Source organism: Nematolebias whitei, chromosome 17, assembly GCF_014905685.2.
Source record: "Nematolebias whitei isolate Nwh7 chromosome 17, NemWhi1, whole genome shotgun sequence".
NCBI classification, from domain to species: domain Eukaryota; kingdom Metazoa; phylum Chordata; class Actinopteri; order Cyprinodontiformes; family Rivulidae; genus Nematolebias; species Nematolebias whitei.
Genome location: NC_056514.1, coordinates 17569710 through 17590968, shown reverse-complemented (window position 1 = coordinate 17590968; position 21259 = coordinate 17569710). Strand labels below are relative to the sequence as shown.

At 43.6% G+C, this 21259-nt stretch overlaps 1 protein-coding gene across 1 annotated transcript in view; it reads left to right on the top strand.

Annotated features, from left to right (window-relative positions):
• Positions 1-732: 732 nt before the first annotated feature.
• Positions 733-21259, top strand: part of hs3st3l (heparan sulfate (glucosamine) 3-O-sulfotransferase 3-like) — a 36282-nt gene continuing 15755 nt past the window's right edge. The window contains exon 1 of the mRNA XM_037690719.1: positions 733-1315. Within this exon, the coding sequence (XP_037546647.1) occupies positions 867-1315 (449 nt within the window). The 5' untranslated portion in view covers positions 733-866. The remainder of the gene's footprint in view (positions 1316-21259) is intronic.

Below are 21259 nucleotides of genomic sequence, written 5' to 3'. Positions count from 1 at the left end.
AACTTAAATAAAATAAAAAATAAAACAGAATTTTTTTTTTATTTTACTGAAGGAAAATAAAGGACAGAGCTTTGTCACTTCAGCACAGACAGAACTTTTCTGAATGATTCCTCAGAGAGGAGCCACGTTGAGGGAAGTCTGATCCATCTTCAATAATCCAGGTACTTAATCTAACAAGGTCCTCTGGACGGATTCTTCCTGCAGAAACGTTTCGTCTTTTATCCGAAAGACTTCTTCAACAATGAAGGATTCGTCCAGAGAATCTGACTCAACCTTGTTCCATGTTGAGGGTAGTCTGAGGTCAGGATTAGTGACCTACAGCCAGGTGCAGCCACAGCTTAGTACTGTCTGAAGGTAAGTCCATTACTCCACAGGTCTTATGGAGTGTCAGATGCGTTTGTTAAAGCCAAATGTCTCCAACTCTTCTTCCACCACCTGTTTAAAGCCACAGGTGTGTCCCCCGCCATCAATCAAAGGTATCAGAGGAGGAGGAGACAGAGTATAATCCTGTGTAGTGGTAAGACACAGACCCCCCATCAGCTCCTTATTCATCTCCCCACATTGGCTGCGTGGAGCAGTCATTGATCCCGCGTCCTGGTCGTCACGCAGAACACAAGTTTAGCTGATTTAGCTCTCGTGCCGTGTGGTGGGCTGATTGGAGGTGAGCAGAGGGGGGGCTGCCAGCAGAGGGGGGGTGCCAGCAGAGGGGGGGTGCCACAGTGCGCTCCAGACGCGCAGCAACATGACAGAGGAGGAGAGCGGTGCGCACTGACAGACTCTCCGAGAGTTCGGGGATGGTTCCGGGGTTCGGATGTGAGCTCAGCTCGTGGTAGGATGGCCGCTCCTCTGGCTCTGATGACCGAGGCATGGCAGCGTTTCACCCCCACCAGCACCAGCGCCTCCACCCTCCGAGCGCGGAGCTGCGGCGGCTCTTCCACCGCCTCACCATCGCCTCCTCTCTGAGCATCCTCTGCTTCTCTCTGGTCTATCTCTTCGCCGGATGCTGCGAGTCGGAGCTCGCGGACAACTCGGACGCCTCCACGCGCGCTCTTCTGGCGGCCGGGTCGGGATGGCCGTACGAGAGGAACGGGACGCGCGCGGCTGGAGAGGCTGGACATCCCGGACTGGAGGGCAACAGCTCGGGGAAGGAGTGGACGGCCACGCGCAGGCTGCCGCAGGCTCTGATTATTGGGGTTAAAAAGGGGGGCACCCGGGCTCTGCTGGAGTTCCTGAGGCTCCATCCGGATATCCGGGCCCTGGGCTCCGAGCCGCACTTCTTTGATCGGCATTACGCACGAGGTCTGGACTGGTACAGGTACGCGCACACAGAGGATCCAACTCAAGAACCAGAGAATCTAACACTAAGTTCTTACAAGGGATTTCTATTTGATTTTATGCGTTTTAAACTTTTTATTACTTCAATAATTTAAACTTCCTGAAGCTCAAACAACTTTTTTTTCCCAAACTCCAGAATCATTCCTTCTGTAACAAAATGCAACTTTTTACATAAACTGTATAATAAGCTAAAGTGAACCAAGATAAAAACAGGTTAAAGCTGCTGGGTCACCATGGTAACCACATACCGGCATCTCTAACTCTGCATCACAGCAGGCAGATACACAGAGTAGAAATTAAGTGTCAAATTAAGTGATTGTGCAAAACTATCATTCAAATAATAATAATAAAAATTCTAAAGTTCAAGTGAAGCAGCTCATTTAGATGCAATTTTTTTTCCTTTTTATTAGTGTTTATCAGTCTTGGTGATGGTCATGGAGCAGCGATAGGACTTCTGACTTGGGACTAGAAAGCATGAGTCCCCGTCATGCCCATATGCCGTGGTGACTTTGAGCAAGACTACCTGGTTCCCGGGCAGGTTGCATAGCTGCCCGCTGCTCCACTGGGCCATGAACTCACGTGTGATGGGTTAAATGTGGAACAAACACTGGTCCCTGTTCAGTTTCAGTTTGTCACCTTCTTTTTTCCTCGGTTATCCTTGGCCTCACCTGTCCCACAGCTGCAGCCACTCAGCAATCACTCCCCCACTTTTATACTTCTGGTTCTCTTGGTTGTTCTTGGTTTCCAGCGCGTGTTCACCTGGTTTACGTCATGTCACCTTTCCATGTGGCATGAATGAAAAGCTTGTTTTCATTTTGTCATCCTTTGCTGCCTCTTTCATGATCCCTGTCTTTCATGTTATTGTTCATTTAGTTGTTATTCTTGTATTTGGGTTTTACTTGTTTCAGTTTACAGTGTTTCCCCCTCATGTAGCCCCTCCCACTCTCACCTGACCCTCATCATATCTCCCCAGGTGTTATCATTTCACTCATTAATTTCCTTTTAAAGCTCGAGTCTTTTACTCGTGTCCGTGCTGTGCACCTTTCATCATGTTCCTTCAAGCACTTCTTGTATTTTTTCTTGTATGTTTTGCTGCCTCTACAGACCTTTTTTTTTGTTTTCTCTTGTTTAATAAATTAGTTCATTTATTTTTACTTTCAAATCCTCACAAGTTTTTAGCTTTGAACTTTGTTCGCCATTTGCAACCAAACATGACAGCCTCATCAACTCTGAAGTCCTAATTTCTTCATTATAGGAGATTCACCTGAGTTTTAGAGATTGCACCTTTAGTCCTCATGATCACAACACAACTGTGTTTTATAGGAGGTATGACAAGTTTTAAAGAGGCTTCATGTCCAGTTTGGAGGAATACATTTGGAGCTCAGACACAGTGGCAGTCAGTGGGAGTTTGGGTGTGCAGACTCTGTGGGGATTTGGGAGAAAACTCAGTTCCAAAAAAGTCTGAAACACACTGAGTGAAAGAAGACTAAAACCCCATGTTTAGATGAAAAAATGCACAAGAAAAAGGTATTTGCAACAAGTTTAGACTGCTCACTTGAGACATACATGCTGAACATTTAAAGTTCATAAAAAAAATTAAACTGCGTTTGCGTAAATGCCATTAAAGTGAACAAAATACCGGTTAAATCATGGAAAATCCAACTTTCTGCACGCATTTGAACTGTCTTTTTTCACTATTAAGCTGCATGTTGCAATAAAATACAGTGGTGCTTGAAAGTTTGTGAACTCTTTATAATTGACTATATTTCTGCATAAATATGACCTAAAACATCAGATTTTCCACACAAGTCCTAAAAGTAGATAAAAAGAAAACCAAATGAGAAAAAAATTATACTTGGTTATAACGCAGAGTTTTCTTAGACTAAGCTAGGAAAAGTGCACACCCAAACACAACCAGAGTTATTTTATTGGGGTTTAGGTGACAGAGAGTGTCTGCCATCTGGCTTTTCCAATCTGTGCATCAGTACATGTGCGCCTGCAGCGCTCTGTGTGTGCGTGTTATCGGTACACGAGCGGCTGCAGCGTTGTCTGTGTGTTTGTTCAGTATTGGAGGGATAGAAAGACAGAGCAAGGCCTGCAGGATGAGTTCTCCGAGTGTAATCGTCTTTGGATCTGGAGCCAGATGTTACTGTTGTCCTGTGTCTCTCCTACCAGCCTGCTCTGCAAAAACTTTCAAATCTTCAATGGGCAGACTGGGAGGAAGCTAAAAGGAACCAGTCCCGACTGATGTCACTCAGATCTGGTTGGGAATCAACCGGATCTGGAAGAAACAAATCCTCAGGTTCTTGGGCTTTAGAGAGCTTTTTTGAACAATGTCATATTCAGGCGCAGTAAAACCTCTGTGATAGCACATCATATAATGAGCATATTAGTGACCATGACTCAACTCTGGGAGCATTTAAGTAACATGTTATGAAAGACAGAAGGAGCCAGCAGTGATCTGCTTCCATCTGCAGTGATTTCATGTAGATTTGACCGTGAAGAGACAAAACAAACAGAAAACAAACACTAATCCACCAAAGCTGTGCTGAAAATCTCAAGATACACTCAAGTCTTGGAGAGACTGTAGCCTTGCTGCCTGCTGTAACTGTGTTTGTGTGTGTGAGACACCAGGTGATGTGCATGTGACTCGATGTGTGTGACGGCAGATTGTCCATCTTTTCCTCGGGCCAGATGGGCCTTCTTGTGTGTTGAACCACTTGACATCACTGTCACTTGTATCCATTGACCCCTGACACCGGGTCACTTTGTGCTGGGAGTTAATGAGGTGTTCTCACCACTTCATCAGAAACAGACACACACCCAGAACACACACCCAGAACATACACCCAGAACATACACCCAGAACACACACACTGACAAAGAACATGTGTCTTTGTTTCGATGTTCAAACAACAAAAGTTGCCAGATTAATATCAGATTAAAAAATGTAAACATAATAATCACTTTGGAGCTTTGTTGGTGTAGTTAGGATCAGACAGTTCACACTTCTTTGTTTTAATCAATTTTTGCATCACATTACCAAATAAAAAATAAAACAACGAAAGGCAAGAAATCCCAGACAGAAATCACTGAGAATACAAATAATTTAACAGTTTCTGATCAATCCAGGTCCTGTGAGCAATTATTAAACATTTCTCAACTTTTGTGAATATTGAATATTTCTTCTCAGACACAGCTCAGTACAATTACTGAAAATAAAATGTCTTTATTTTCTTGTAAATTCAATTTTAGACCGCATGATGATCAAAAATGTTCACACCAACATGAAAACTTCCTCTACTGCTCTCAGACACAAAACTAACGAGCGGCACGCTGATGTTGCCAATTCTGAGGGGTTTGAACAGTGAATGTAAACCTTAATGTTTTTCTATCCATCCATCCATCCATCCATCCATCCATCCATCCATCCATCCATCCATCCATCCATCCATCCATCCAGTATCTTCCTCTTGTTCCAAAGTTGGGTCTTGGGGGCAGCATCTTGAGCAGGGAGGTCCAGCCATCTCTTTCCACAGTCACCTCTTCCAGCTCTTCTGGGAGGACTCCAAGGCATTCACTAACCGAGACGTAGTCCCTCCAGCGTGTCCTGGGTATTCCCCGAGGTCTCTTCCCAGTCAGACATGCCCAAAGCACCTCCTGAGGGAGGCACCCAGGAAGCATCCTTCCCAGATACTCGACCCAACTCAACTGGCTGCTTTCGATGTGGAGGAGCAGCGGTTCTACTCTGAGTCTTTCCTAATAACTGAACTTCTCACCCTATTTCTAAGGGAGAGTCCAGCTACCCTGCAGAGGAAACTCATTTTAACCACTTGTATCCACAATCTCATTCTTTCGGTCACTACCCAGAGCTCATGACCATAGGTGAGGTTAGGAACATAGAATGATCGATAAACAGAGAGCTTTGACTTACAGCTCAGCTTCCTCTTCTCCACAACAGACTGGTACAGAATCCATAATACTGCAGATGCTGCACCAATCTGTCTGTCAGTCTCACCTCCATTCTTCCCTCTCTCGTGAACAAAACTCCAAGATACTTGAACTCCTCCACTTGAGGCAGAACCTCACCCGTAATGTTTTTCATGCAAGATATTCAAGTGGGGTAGCACAGTGGCACAACTGGTAGAGCTGTTGCCTCTCAACGAGAAGGTCGTTGGTTCAAGTCCTGGTCCAGTGGCCTTTCTAGGTGGAGTTTGCATGTTCTCTCCATGCATGCGTGGGTTTTTTCCGGGTACTCCGGTTTCCTCCCATAGACCAAAAACATGTATGTTAGGCTGATTGGTAACTCTAAATTGTTCCTAGATGTGAGTGAGAGAGTTAATGGTTGTTTGTCTCTATGTGTCCCTGTGATGGACTTGCGACCTGTCCAGGGTGTACCTCGCCCCTCGCACAGTGATTGCTGAACATGGGCACCGGCGACCCCAATGACCCAAAATGGAAGAAGCGGGTAAAAGTTAATGGATGGATGGATATTCAAGTGGGTAATAGAGTTACACTGTGTAGAACAGAGGGAGTATTTTTGTTGTTGCTTGTCTAAGGTAGCACAGAGTGATGGATCCTGGCAATTGAAGGGAGCAAATTTATCCGCCACAGGAGCAGTGGCAGAGCCAGGGGGTGGCCAATGGTTGCCTTGGCCACCATAGATTTATCTTGAGGAAACAATACTTTTAAGCAATATCAAAACTAGAAAGCTTCATTTTGTCAAATGATATTAGTGGTTTTCTTAAATATATGGTGGCAACCATCTTGGAATTTTGACTTGGCAACCCAATTTTCAATAGTGGTATTTCTGACCCCTAGATGGAGCCACACACGAAAATGGAAGTTGATAACTGTATTCATTGGTCAAATGGTCATCATTAACTTCACATAGACTCTCACACTGGTACATTTTCATCTTTAAATCATTCCTTGGTCTGCTGCCTTCATACAGCTCCTCCTAAATGTCACATCGTCAATGCAGCTACATCGTGCACTCTCAAGACATCATTACCTGCAGTGTTCCCTCAGTGCAGACCGAATTTGGCAAAAGGGCCTCCTCCTCCTCCGCTCCTGTTTCCCGGAATTCCTTGCAAAAAGATCTGAAGCTTTCGACCTTGACCTCTCTAAGGGATTTTAAACACCTGCTAAGTTCAATGCAAAAAAATCAATTCAGGCCTGTTCCCGTTTTTAGTATTTTAGCCCGTTTTATAATCTTTTTATTTCGTTTTTTCATTACTTTTATTTTATTTTCATTTTACATACTTTTTTATAACTGTTTATTGTTGTGTGTACCTGATCTGCAATTTTTTTGTTTAAAATAGATTTCTCTTAAATGTGTCCTCGTGACTGAATGAGACTAACTTGTATAAATAAATGCTGAATGAATAACTTGCTTATTTTTCAAGTTATCATGGTCACAACATGCATGGATGGACAGGGTCATTCCAGTTCCCCATCTTCATTCTGCAACGGGGGACAAATACACACAATTTAGCCACAGGATGATATTCATTTATAGCCCCCTAATGACAACTAAACACTAAATTTACCAAACGTTGACATGATCTGGGTGTTATTATTGAACCCACATGCAGGCAGACACAAGAGACTTAGAGGTAAAAATAAAGAACTAATTTATGATAAGAAAATCAAAATCAAAAGCTGTCGGGGCAGCAAAAATGTACATAAAGGGAGGAATGATGAGAGAAACAGAACATGACCGGCTTTCTCGCACAAAGAAAAAAACGAGGCGCTGAATATATGGGGTCACTAATGAGACTGGAATGACAAACACCTGGGGTGATTAGGATTTGTGACAGGTGAGACAGGAGCTGACAACACAGAGGGGAAATGCAAGTTAGTGCAGGAAACACAAGGATTAAAGAACAGGCAGGACAAAATCACAGAATCCCACAGTATCCTCCACTAAAGGGACATCCCAAGTAAAACTACATGTAACTTGGATGGGAGGATGGAGGAAATGACAGGACGGAGGGCACAAAGGGAAACACAAGGCCCAAAAAGAAAACTGAAAACCGACAGGTAGGAACCTGGGTACCAAAATAAAACAATAAAACGAGGTTGTCTCCAAACCCTATGTGTTATTTTCCACCACTTTTTATTGTCTGTCCAAACAGGTCTCACTTGTAAATGAGTCTTCAAGGCTCACTGTGACTTATCTGTTTAAATAAAGGTTGAATGATAGAATGAATTAAGGAAACATCATCACAAAATGTTCAGGTGGACAGCCAGGAGACCGTTCAGAGTGGGACCAGAGGTCTGGCAGGTGGCCTGGAGACCATCACCAATGGGCCAAGAGTTCTGGCTGGCAGCCAGGAGACAGTCCATCACTGAGCAAGAGTTCTGGTGGACAGCCAGGAGACAGTCCAGAATAGGGCAAGAGTGGCGTCCACATGGACCCTCTCTGAATCCGGCTGACAAGAGGTGAAGAGGTCACTGGGGATGCAGTGGCAGCAGGCTAGGAGACCACAGGGAAGGATGCTGGGGCAGGTGAACCAGACAAGGAACCAGTGATGAGAGCTGCAACAGGGGAAACAACAATTAGAGCCGCAGCAGGCATCAATGAGTCTGATGAGGGAGCTACAGGCGGCAATGACTCCAACAAGGGAGCTGCAGGCAGTGAGTCAGACGAAGGCACTGCAGCTGGTGAGTTAGCCGAGGGGGTTGCAGCTGGGGAGTTTGACAAGAGGGCTGCAGCTTGGGAGTCTGACGAGGGGGCTGCAGCTGGTGAGTCAGAAAAGGGGGCTGCAGCTGGCGAGTCAGACGAGGTTGTTGCAGCTGGTGAGTCCAGAAGAACTGCAGTGGGCGATGATGCATCCAGTGAGTCTGCAGCAGGAGATGAGGCTGGTGGGACTGCAGCCAGCAATGGGACCAGAGGGTCTGCAACAGATGAACCTCAGGCAGAGTGAGAGGCTTCCTCCAGGACCTTCTCACAGACACAGGAATGAGGCAGGCCATTACCCACCAAGAGACATGAAGGTGGGATGTTGTCCTTGACACCCACTGAGAGACGTGGAGGTGGGCTGTCATCCTCGACACCCATGGAGAGTAACAGAGGAAAAAGGTCATCATCCCCGACATCCACGGAGAAACACGGAGGAAGTGAAGCATCATCCCTGATACCCACTGAGATACAAGGAGGTGAGGAATCATGGCCAACCCCCATAGAGACATAGGAAGGTGAAGCATCATGTCCGACACCCACAGAGACACCAAAAAATGAAGTGTCATGGCCGACCCGCATGCAGACACAAGAATATGGGTTTGGCTGCTTCATTGAGGTGTGAGGGCTCAACTGCACCCTCAGCTTGCGAGGACTCGGCTGCTCCCCTGGCTGGTGAGGGCTCGGCTGGTGAGGGCTCGGCTGCTCCCCCAACCATGAAAATCACAACTGCTGCCCCAGCTGTGAAGATCTCCACTACTCCCCTGGCTGCATCTAGGAAGAATCGTGTAGAGGGAGGGGCTGGAGTTTGGTGGCTCTAGTCCAGATCTGCTGTCGGCCCCTCCTGTGGCGGAGATGAGGAAGGAAGAAGGGGATGATCTGGGTTTAATTTGTCCCACAGACAACTCCGGAGTAAAGCAAGGATGGCCGGGGAATGGAGTGGCGGGTGGCAGGAGAAGGAAGCACAGCCTATGTCTCTTCCTCCACGCTTTGTCACGTAGCTCATCCCACATCCCTGGCAATTTGCTCAGTCCAGGCAGCTGAGTAAACTCACCCATGAAGTCTTCAATGGCCACCATCCTTTCCCAGGGATCTTTGGAGGTAGCCACTGTGTCTAACACTGTTACCTCGCGGCGACACTGATGGTCCTCAGGGGCGAGCTCCATGAGGAATAACAACCTGCTGGGTTCTTGGAATGGTCCGTGGATTCCGACATGATCTGGGTGTTATTGCTGAACCCACATATTAAAAGAAAAGCAAAAGCTGTCGGGGCATCAAAAACTTAAATAAAGGGAGGAATGACTATGAGAGGAACAGAACATGACAGGCTTTCTTGCATAATCCTAAACACAGAGGTGCTGAATATATGGGGACAGTAATGAGACCGGGATGACAAACACCTGTGGTGATTAGGATTTGTGACAGGTGAGACAGGAGCTGACGACAAGGAGGGGAAACACTGGGGAGTGCAGGAAACACAAGGATTAAAGAACAGACAGAACAAAAACACAGAATCCCACAAAAACACTGCAGTAATTTTGTTGGTGAATAGTTTAACATAATATTGTGTTATAGCTATTTTTGTGTTTGCCATGTATTATTATTTGTGGCAGCCATGTTGAGTTAGTTGACTTAATGAGGACACACACATAGGAGAAAAATCATTATCAACCACCTTTTGCTTTTCATTGATTGTTAAAAAAATGTCTGTCTGACAAAATTTCCATCCATCCATCCATTATCTTTACCCGCTTATTCCATTTTGGGTCACGGGGGTCGCTGGTGCCCATGTCCAGCAATCACTGTGCGAGGGGCGGGGTACACCCTGGACGGGTCTCCAGTCCATCACAGGGACACATAGAGACACACAAGACAAACAACCATTCACTCTCTCACTCACACCTAGGGACAATTTAGAGTTACCAATCAGCCTAACATGCATGTTTTTGGTATGTGGGAGGAAACCGGAGTACCCGGAGAAAACCCACGCATGCACGGAGAGAACATGCAAACTCCACCCAGAAAGGCCCCTGGACCGGGGTTTGAACCAGGAACCTGCTCGCTGAGAGGCAGCAGCTCTACCAGTTGCGCCACCGTGCTGCGACAAAATTTCCAACAAAACCAAATTTACTTTAACAAGTTTGGAAAAGAGGCAGAATTGTGGCACAGTTGGAGCTGCTGCCTCACAGTGAGCAGGTCGCCCCTGTTCAAATCCCAGCCGCAGGCCTTTCTGGTTGGAGTTTGCATGTTCTCACATGATTGTATCACTGATTTGAGTTGAATTTATAGTTGATTTTTGTTGATTTTATCTTTAATTTTAGTTGATTTTATCATTGATTTTAGTTGATTTTATTACAGATTTTAGTTGCACTCTGTAGCACTTTGAGATTTTTGTTAACGAAAAGTGCGTTACAAATTAAATTAATTATTACTATTATTATTATTCTCCCCATGCATGCGTGGGTTTTTCCCGGGTACTCCGGTTTCTTTTCACAGGCCAAAATCATGCATGTTATGCTGACTGGTAACTCTAAATTGTCCCTATAGTGAGAGAGTGAATGGTTGTTTGTCTCTGTATCCCTGTTATGGACTTGCAACTTGTCTAGGGTGTCCCCTGCCTCTTGCACAGTGATGGCTGGATATGGCCACAAGTAACCCATGCATCCCAAAAAGGAAGAAGCAGGTAAAAGATAATGGATGGATGGATGCAAGTTTGGAAGAAATTCCAACTTGTCACGAACAGTACAAGATAAAGAGGAATACAAAGACAAAAAAAAAAAAAAAAAAAAAAAAATATATATATATATATATATATATATATATATATATATATTCTTGTGTATGACATCGCTAATTTAAAAAAAAAGGTAAAAAATGAAAAAACAACTGGCTGCTGTTCTGTAGCTGCAGACGTTTTGCTTCCTATCCAGCTTAATCAATCAAATAAAGGTCTGGAGTTATGAGCTTTCTATTTTCAAGTTCAAGTTCATTTATTATCATTCGCATAACATATGGTACATGAGGTGGAACGAAACAGTCAATGTTGTCATTGTCACGGAGATCGTCAACCGCGACTTTCTGGTCCCACGTCGGCTGCCCTACCTCTACCCCATCTCGGCCCCTTTTTTGAGGGGCTTTTCTTTTTTGAAATTGTGTACTCAGGGTCCCAGTTACACCCAAAAATAGCAAAAATGTAAAGTATAAAAAGAGACAGTATATAAGGATCTAAGATATACACTAAAATGTTAAACGAATGCTAAACAATATGCTAAAAGATCTAAGATACTGTATATGCAACACACTAATAATGTAAAATAATACCGTAATGTAAAATTAAACAGCAGCCCGAAAAGGAGTCTGTAGTGAGTATATGGGTATGAATGAAGACAGTAGCATGAGATAATCAGTAGCATGATATCAGCATCACAGATAAGTCACATATGACCAAAGTGGCATTACAGTGATTTTATTTTCCCCACGTGATTATTCTGGTTAGGGATTTATGAGTCTAACAGATTCAGGGTAGAAGCTGTTCCTCGGTCTATTGGTTCTACACTTAATGCTTCGCAACCTCCTGCCTGAGGGGAGTGGGACAAAAAGTGTGTGTGCTGTGTAAGTGGGGTCCTTCATGATGCAAGTGGCCCTCTTCCTGCATCTGGAGGTGTAGATGTCTGTGATGGTGGGAGGCTGGCTTGTCTCAGCCACCTGAGGAAGTAGAGTTGATGATATGCTTTCTTGATCAGGCTGGTAGTGTTGTTTCCCCAGCTGAGTTTGTCATTCAGTTGTACACCCAAGTACTTGTAGCTGGAGACCACTTCCACTGTAGATCCTCCTATGTTCAGGGTGCCTAGGTGTGTTTGCTCTGTCTGAAATCCACGATCATCTTCCTTGTCTTCTTCACGTTTATGTGAAGGTTGTTCTTCTTGCACCACCTCTCCAGTTGTTCCACCTCTTGCCTGTAGCTGAACTCATCATTGTTTGTGATGCATCCAACCACCACTGTACTGTCTGCAAGCTTTACAATATGACAGCCCAGATGGGTAGGTGCACCATCATACGTGAGTAGAGTGAACAGGAGAGGGCTCAACACACAGCCCTGAGGGGAGCCAGTGCTTTGTAAATTAAAGTAGAGACAGAGTGAAAGTTGCATGTATCTGGTAGGAGAGAGTTGTTTTTATTTTGTTAATCTGTGTTGAACCAGGCTAATCCCGCTGAGATCACATATCTTATTTGCGAGGCAGGCCTGGGCCTGAAGGTAGCCCAACATGCATGTTGTGGACTGTGGAAGGAAACCTTCGCTAACACAGGAAGACCACATGAACGTCACACACCCAAGTCCAAACTGGGGATTTAACCCAGCACTTTCTTGCTGTGAGGCATCAGTGGTAACCACTGCACTGTCTGCACTGCCTGAAAGTTCCATAAGAGCTGTATTTAAAATATCTTAATGTTAACATTGAGTTTCCTAACAGTGAGGCTTTTATTAACTGCATGACTTCTGCCAGAGGATGAACTAGAAGGTCAAAGATAAACTTCAAGGTATTGGTTACCTCTCAGTGTAAAATAAATAAATTTGTATGCATCCTTTATGATTGTCTATTGTTGTCTTTGTTATTTACTGTTGTCATCACTCTTTGTTAAAATCAGGTCTCTCTTGTAAATGAGTCCCCGAGGCTCAATGGGATTGACCTGTATAAATAAAGATTGAATGAAAACTCACATGAAGTAGCCAAAAGAGCTTTAGTTATGATGCTTCCTGAGTCAACATATGGGTGTTGATGGATTGATTTTTTTTTCTTAATAAATGTAAACTAGTTATAGCATATCATCCACAGAAATACTTATGTTCACTTTCAGAGTAAAATATTTAAATTGAGGGTAGCTGAGATTAGAGCCCCTGCCAAAGAACCACTAATGGTGTACAGATTAAATTTGAAGGATTGTTGCAAAGAGTCTCGACATGGTCTGAAAGTTTCTGTTTTACTCTTCTGTCTGGGATCGATAGTGCTATCTCCTCATCCTGACCTTGAGTTGACTTCAGCGTTAGGGTGCTTAGCTTTGGTCAGCTCAGCTTCTGTTACAATTAGCAGGAAGCTTTATGGCAGAACTACGTACCACAGCTCTCTTCACACAGGCACACAGAGGCTAATGTTACATACAGCTTCTTACCTCCGTGCACTTGCACTTGCACAGGAATCCATTTAAAGCGCTCCGCTAGAAATTCCCTACTTACCTTTGAGTGGTTCTTGCTGAAAGATGACATGGCAGGTGAACGGTGAGAAAAACGGTCATTGCAAAAGAGGAAGAGGAGATAGCACTTGGGTGGTTGAAAGTTTCAGTTAATGTGTGTCAGCAAAAGTTCAAGTTTGTGTTACCACAATCAGACACATCTGTGCTGACCTTTGTTTCAACCCTGGGGATTGTCATCAGAGCTGGCTGTGTAGATGGGTGTCCTTGTGTTTGACACCTTATTAGACCTTTAATAAAATATTCACCGAGTTTGTGAGGACCACTAGTCCTTATGGGGACCACAGGCCAGTTCTAATAAGGCACAACATTATTCCTGGGGTTGTGGTTAAGATTAGGAACAGGGAATGAATGAGGACTGAATTCATGTTAGGGTTAGGTTGTGTCCAACTGAAGCTATTGCAAAGCCCTATCATAAGGACAGAATAGAATAGTCTTTATTGTTGCAGTCTTTAGTGTGTGCGTGTGCTCTTTTTTCTTCCAGTTTCGTCGCAGTCTGGGGAATGTTTTGTCCTGTAGACAGCCAGGCTGGTGTTGTGCTCTCAAGGTTCAGCAACTTTATCAATATTTCATTGACGCTGGCTTACTGGCACAGTTTTTACCTGTAAGTTCCAAGAAGTCACAAAGAAAAAAAAAAGAGTTAATGAGCTAGACATGGGCACCAGTGACCCCCGCAACCCAAAAAGGAAGAAGCAGGTAAAGAAAATTGATGGATGGAGATGAAAAACAGATTAATGTGAAGTTAGCTAACATAGCTAAAGTTTTGCAAGGCATAGACAGCTTTAAACGCTAATATAATGATAAAAATTGGGGTTTAAACCACATGAGAAATGAAGCAGATGGTAAAGAATTAGAGCATTAAATATCTTAAGTTTAGCTGGTGGCATAACTTTGATTATATACTGCCTGGAAGAAGCTTAGCTAACTCAGATTGAGCCTTTGATAAGTGCCTACATATAATGCTGAGCATGCTCTGTTACATTAATTCTGAGATATTGTTTTGAAAACTTTAATTCCTATTTTTTCTGGATAAAAATTGCTTTTTTCAGATGATTATTTCCTCTGGTATTAGATGCTGTGCAGCTAAAAGGATTTTTAGTGAATTTTTTTTTACTATAGGACGTGTTTTGATGCATAACCATGACAACCAGGTTTTATTTTACAACCAGGAGCAGTTGATTAACATCTCAAAAGCTCAAATATCTCCACTACAGCCCCAAATCTCAAATGAGTTTAAAAGGAGGCACCATGGACATATTCCCGTCTACCTGGTGGTGGTGCTTGAGTACCTGACCATTGAGATCTTGTAGCTGGCAAGAAATTAAGTTCGTGACAACAGGAGGACCGGGATTGAAGACAAAGGAGATGGCCGTGGACTTCAGACGTAACAAACACACCTACCCCCCGAACATAGCAGATCTTCCTATGTTGGGGGGGTGGGGGTGGGGTGTAGGTGTGTTTGTTCCGTCTGAATTCCACGAGCATCTCTTTTGTCTTCTTCACAATGATGTAAAGGTTGTCCTTCCTGCACCAGCTTTCCACGTGTTCCACTTCCTGCCTGTAGCTGGACTTGTGTGAAAATGAATGGAGCTCTCTATAAACAGACCAAGAGCGCTATTTGGCATTTTTCAAAATACCCTACGCAATAACCTTAGTTTGTCGTAGATGCATGACACTTGGTAGACTTGTCCAATTCCCCAAGATGGAGCATGCTGAAGGGGCGGGGCCAGACCTGAAAGTTTGACCTCTCGCCATGAAAAACAAAACGCTAATAGCTCATAAACAAAAACTGTCTGGAACATCAAACCTTCAGTGATTGATCCACATCAGTTCCCCTGTAACACTGAATGGTCAAATCATGACATCACTTAAGCCACGCCCCCTGACAACAAGAAGTGTAAAGTTTTACATTTAACATCCCAAGCTGACCCATGTGATCTAATCAGCATGACAGTGTGTCCAGTGACTGAAGACATGTTGGTGTAAATTGCTTTCCAACACTGACAGTTTTGGGTGGAGCATGTGGACGGCGTGGCGAAGTAAAACGTAACGCAGTCGCAATACGTTTGGTTCTAAATTCCACAGATTTGAGCCGAGGTGCACCAAAATCAGTATGATCAATCATCATCCACCCCTTGAACAGGAATCCATAATAAGTGGCCAATAGCCTCCACAGCGCCCCCTAGCACCACCTGGTAGTTTTCAAAATACCCTACATTAACCTTAGTTTATCGTAGATTCATGAAATTTGGTACACTTCCCCAATTCCACAAGCTGCACAGACAACCCTCTGGCACCAATGTTGTACGATAAACAGTAAGGTGGCCATTTTGGAATCCTGACCCAATTTTCACACCTATTTGGCGGTTTATAACCTGCACATTTTTCGCTCAGTCCTTTTCAAACTTGGTTATTTTGGTCAAAAGGCATGGGGGACGAAAAGTTATCTAAACGGTGCGTTTCTGAGCATGCTGAAGGGGCAGGGCCAGACTAGTACTGACATGGACGGAAGGCGATGTCAAACATTCAGGAAATGCGCATCGTGGTGAACGTGTGCGGGATTGGCATGACAGCGTTCGCGATGGTGACTGGGTGCAGTGGCTGAATCTCCTGTGGTCGCGGCTTGGCCGGAGCAGTGCTTTGCTGGGAGGGCCTTAAATGGCATTCACAGGTGCATTTTCGAAGGAAATGCAAATTCTCTAGTTGCTGTTTGTGATGCATCCCACTACCGCTGTATCATCTGCAAACTTTACAATGTGATAGCCTGGATGGGTTGGTGCACAGTCATACATGAGCAGATTGAACAGAAGAGGGCTCAGCACACAGCCCTGAGGGGAGCCAGTGCTGAGGGTTATGACAGAGGAGGAGAAGTTGTGGATCCTCACAGACTGTGGTCTGTTTGTTACTAAGTCTAGGACCCAGTTGCAAATGGAGGGGCTTAGTCCTAGTGTGAGTAGTTTTTCCAGCAGGGTTTGGGGGATTATGGTATGAAAGGCAGATGTGAAGTCCACAAAGAGCATGCAGACAGAGGAGTCCTTCTTCTGGACCACAGAGGAGATGACGTCTTTTGTTGATTGATTTTCACGGTATGCATACTGGTGAGGGTCCTCGCTGATGTTGATGGTTGTTTTGATGTGGGTCATGACCAGTCTTTCGAACCATTTAGCGACTATCAGTGTGAGGGCTACTGGCCAATGGTCATTCAGACCAGTCATCGTAGAGCTCTTTGGGACTGAGATGATGGTAGTGGTTTTCAGGCAGGTGGGAATTGTTGCCAGGGTGAGTGAGGAGTTAAGTAGGACAACCCTGTTAGTTAGCATTTTGAACACAGCATGTATCAGAATCAGAATGAACTTTATTATCATTGCACCAAGATACAACAAGAACATGTACGTACAGTCATCCGAAAGATGGGCGGAGTGCACAAAGCTGCTACCATGGAAGCACGGCCCTCTTATTCTTATTCAGAATAATATTTTTCTTAGATGAGAAAAGGGAAGAAAACATGAGGAGAGACGTATTAAAAAAAGATCTCTCACTCCGTGTCCTAAACAGGGTATGATTTGAGGCATCAAAAAACCTACCACAGCAAAGCAACATAAATAGCCTAGTCCAGAGCCCCCTCTCAGCCATTGTCCAGATAAGAGGTGTTATTAATCATCAGCTCGGTTGAGGTTCTGTCACATGTCCACGGCCTTGGGGAAGGGAGGGGTGAGGAGACAGACAAAGCATCTTTGTTATTTTCAAAACATGCCAGGAGGAGTTGAGATAAGTCCACTGTCAAGGCCACAGTTTGGGTCAGACAGAACTCGTGAATTGCTGTTTATGCCTTTTAAAGTCTCGCTGGTATATATTCCTCTGATGGAAACACCAAACAGCCAAATTGATTCTTTATGCCAAAAGTTGAGCTCACAGCTTCTTCAAGATTATTCCCACCTTCATATGTGTTGCTAGAGAGTTCACAGTCCTGATAACAGCTGCTCCAGCTCTCTGACACAACTGCACATAATTCAGTCTGAGCGCTGTCGAGCTTCGACACATCCACACAAATTTATAGACAATCCAGAATTCACCAGCCAAACAGCAAAATAACCAGTTGTCATCTTGAATTCAATTTGTTTCCATTGAGGTAAGAGGGTCCTCCTTACCTTGACTCCTGTCTGGAGAAGTTGATCAATTTTGTTGAGAGACCAGCTGAAACTTCAAATTAGGAGGTATGCAGAAAAAAGAGGCTCTTGAAGGGTTCACAAGACAAAAGAGTGCAAGCATGGAAGCTGGGGGGGGGGGGGGGGGGGGGGTGGTACGGAGCACAGAGAGACACGTCTGTCTTCACCAGAGAACAGAGAGAAGAATAGTCAGGTGCTGCATAAATAAACTTTAGCAAGATACACGAGAATCCATGTCTTAATTTGAGGGATAGACTATAAGCTTCTGTTGGTTTGAACTGAAACCAACTGAATTAGTCAAGTCAAGCCAAGTCAAATTTATTTATAAAGCACATTTAAAAACAGCAGTTGTTACCAAAGTGTTTAACAATAAAAATCAATGGGATTAATTTAAAGAAAAAATAATAACGAACAATTTACATGTATACTGAAACAGAGACAGCAGTAGAGCTAGGGCTAAAAACAATAACTTCAGTTTTCTGATCATTAAAACTGGAAAAAAAAATTGAAGCCATCAAGACATTTTAACAAAGGGTGAATGAAGCATTAACTATTGGCTTTAAGGACAGATAAATTTGACAATCATCAGCATAACAATGAAAAGAAAGACTATGTTTCCTCAGGATAGACCCCAAAGGGAGCAGAAACAGTGAAAACAGAAAGGGTCCAAGAAACGAGCCCTGCGGAACCCTGCAGGGAAGAGGCGCTGAAGCAGAAAATATATTACCAACATTAACACAAAAAGTCCTGTCACTCAGATAAGAACAGAACCACTCTAATGCTGCACCAGTAATCCCAACCCAGTGTTCCAACCGCAATAAAAGGAAACTGTGGACAACAGTATCAAAAGCAGCGGTATGCTCCAGGAGTACAAGGATCACAAACTGACCAGAGTGATTTGTCAAAAGAATGTTGTTACAAACCCTTACTAAAGCTGTTTTGGTGCTGTGTAATTGATGAATTACCCTCATCTGTGTACATAACACTGACACAGAATGCATTTACACACACCTGGCATATATTTTCAGCATATTTTGTCCATGTCCAGTATTACTTAGGCTCTATAAACTCAAACAACAGTGGAGCCATTTTATTGTCTTTTTTTCTGCATCGGTTTTGCTCAATCCTGCCATTATTATACTTTAGATTGTGGTCTGAAATGGTTAAAAACTGTTTTTAAAATTGTCAAAATTTGTCAACAGCATATAAAAAGAGGTTTAGGAGGATCTTTAGTCAAGATAAGAGTCAGTAGTAGTTTGACGAAATGCTGCTGTAGATGTTCTCACCACCTAGTGGTGTGGCATGGCTACTTCGGTATGTTTGTTAGAAAACGTAAACAGAATAAAACCTATAAATGAAATAAGCCCTTTAAAAATGAGAGTAAATAAAAAACAAAACAAAAACAAAATAAAAATACTGCTACATGACAGGAATTGGCTCAAACAGTGCATACAGGGGGACATTCTTGTCACACAGAGTAGGTTTAAATTTTCATCTTCTTATATCTCTTATTTAAGCAGTTTTTAACATTTTCATTATTTTTGCAGTGACTGTCCATCTGGGGTTTGTTCGGTTTGGGTGCTTGTAGAAACACACGTGCATCAGTTTTAGTGTGAGATGCTGTTCATAAGACCAAGAACATCAAGCATAAATCAGGCTTTAGTGTTTATGTGGCCTTATGTGGTTTAATCTGCTGCAGCTTTTTATTCATATTAAATAATTCCTGTTTTATCCGAGGTACACTGAAATGTACTGGCAAGATTCTCCAAACTCTATTAAAATTTTAGATTTTCGTATTATGCAGCTTCTATTTCTGTTTCAAAACAGATATTTCTGAAGCCTATTATCTGTCTGTGCACCTGAACTTGTTGGTTTTATTTCCAAACACCCTTCATCTTATGTACAATGACTTGAATGGAGAACTGAAGTTATTCTTTCTTTTCAGAGACAGCCTCTCCGATGGTACCAATTCATTTGCAAGTCATATTGAACTCATTGACGGTAGCTTTTAAAATCATACCTATTGATCAACGGCCTTGTTCTGCACTGGCACAGCACATGGTCTTACTCATGTTTTTGTGTTTGTACAATGGAATGTAATTACCATGCAAATCACAGAAGACTGGCTGTGAAAACAGTTTTCATGTTCAGCACGATTTAGTGGGCTGGAATTAACAACCATTACAAAATGATTTTCTAACAAATGACATTGATTGTGTTTACTTTATGCTATTGTATGTTTAGTGGAGAAACATATTGTGAGTGTGGGTCACCCCATAGACCAAAACAATTGTGATTTTGGCTATGTGTATGAGATTTGTTAATAGTGTACTGGGGTTCAGGTGTGGTCTGTCGTGTTACCGTACCAGTGGCAACGATCACCATAAGGTCCAGACGGGTGGAGTTATCTGGCCCTCATTAAGGCCTTCCCTTGGGACTTTGGGACCAAAAGCGCTGGTAGATGGGGGAGTTTTTTTTTTTTTTCTGGGGCCTCTTTATGATGGATGTCTCCTGGAAAGAAACAGGGCACAGCCACAATGGACTGATTCCTTAATAGTCCCTCACATAGAGGAAATGGATGAGTGGTCCTCCAAAAACACACTTATGCAAATGTATGAACACAGAAAATCCACACAAATCTCATAATCTACTCAGAAGTAACCAGTCGAGCGTGACTCGCTACGATTTGTAACAAATGCAAAAAATTAACAGAAGAGATTTGAACATTTTCACTGCTAATTCTCCCGCATATTTTCTGCTGCCCTTGGAATGAACAATGCAAATGCTTCACATTTTTTAACAGAGACGGACACAACACCCACCACATGACACATCATGCCTCGGATGGGACCCCAGAGGTTTCTAGCTCTTCCAGTCTCCACCTGCCACTCCTGGTCCCATCTGAGCCCCCTGCTACATCATCTTTGTTAAGTAGCACCTCCTCGTTTCATACACCCCATCATAATGCTGTCAGTCCAAAACATGTAATCCCCACTTTCTCTAGTAGAGCACAATCCGCATGGAGTTACCCCGAGCCCCCGAAGGATCAATAGCCAGTGGCCTTGGCTGGGCTCATGTAATTCACATGGGAGGATAGCTGAAATATTGGAAAATGGACAACAAAAGAGACGTTCCTTAGAAAGCAGACGATTATTATAAGCTGCTGGATAATCTCTGTGTCTATCATATAAGTTTGATCTCACACTAAATGCGCAGCATCAAGAAGAGGCTAAATCAAATGTGTTAAACTGCCAATTAATTTGGCTGTGTAGCATTTGTGGGCTTCCATGACACCTGGTGTCTGCCAGATGTGTTCAGGTGTTAACTTGGTGGAGATGAATAAATCCCCTTTGCTTTGAATTTACTCGCCCCTTTAGGTGCAACCAAACCATCTCGAGGAGTTACAGCTGTGTCAAAGGAGACCAGAAGCTGACCATGCTCAGTTAGAAAGGCCAACTGGTTTGAGTAACTTTGATCTGATGATTTAAACAAATTCAACATCTTCTCCAAAACTCATTAGAACATTGAAGTGTTTTAATATTTTCCATTAGGTTCACGACCCATTCACTAATGGTTCAGTCCATCTGGACGAGACCATGTTCATGAGTTCATGTTGGATTTTTAAACTTGAAACACAACCCAAAGACAGTCCATCCATCCATCCATCCATCCATCCATCCATCCATCCATCCATCCATCCATCCATCCATCCATCCATCCATCCATCTGTGCATCCATCCATCTGTGCATCCATCCATCCATCCATCCATCCATCCATCCATCCATCCATCCATCCATCTGTGCATCCTTCCATCCATCCATCCAT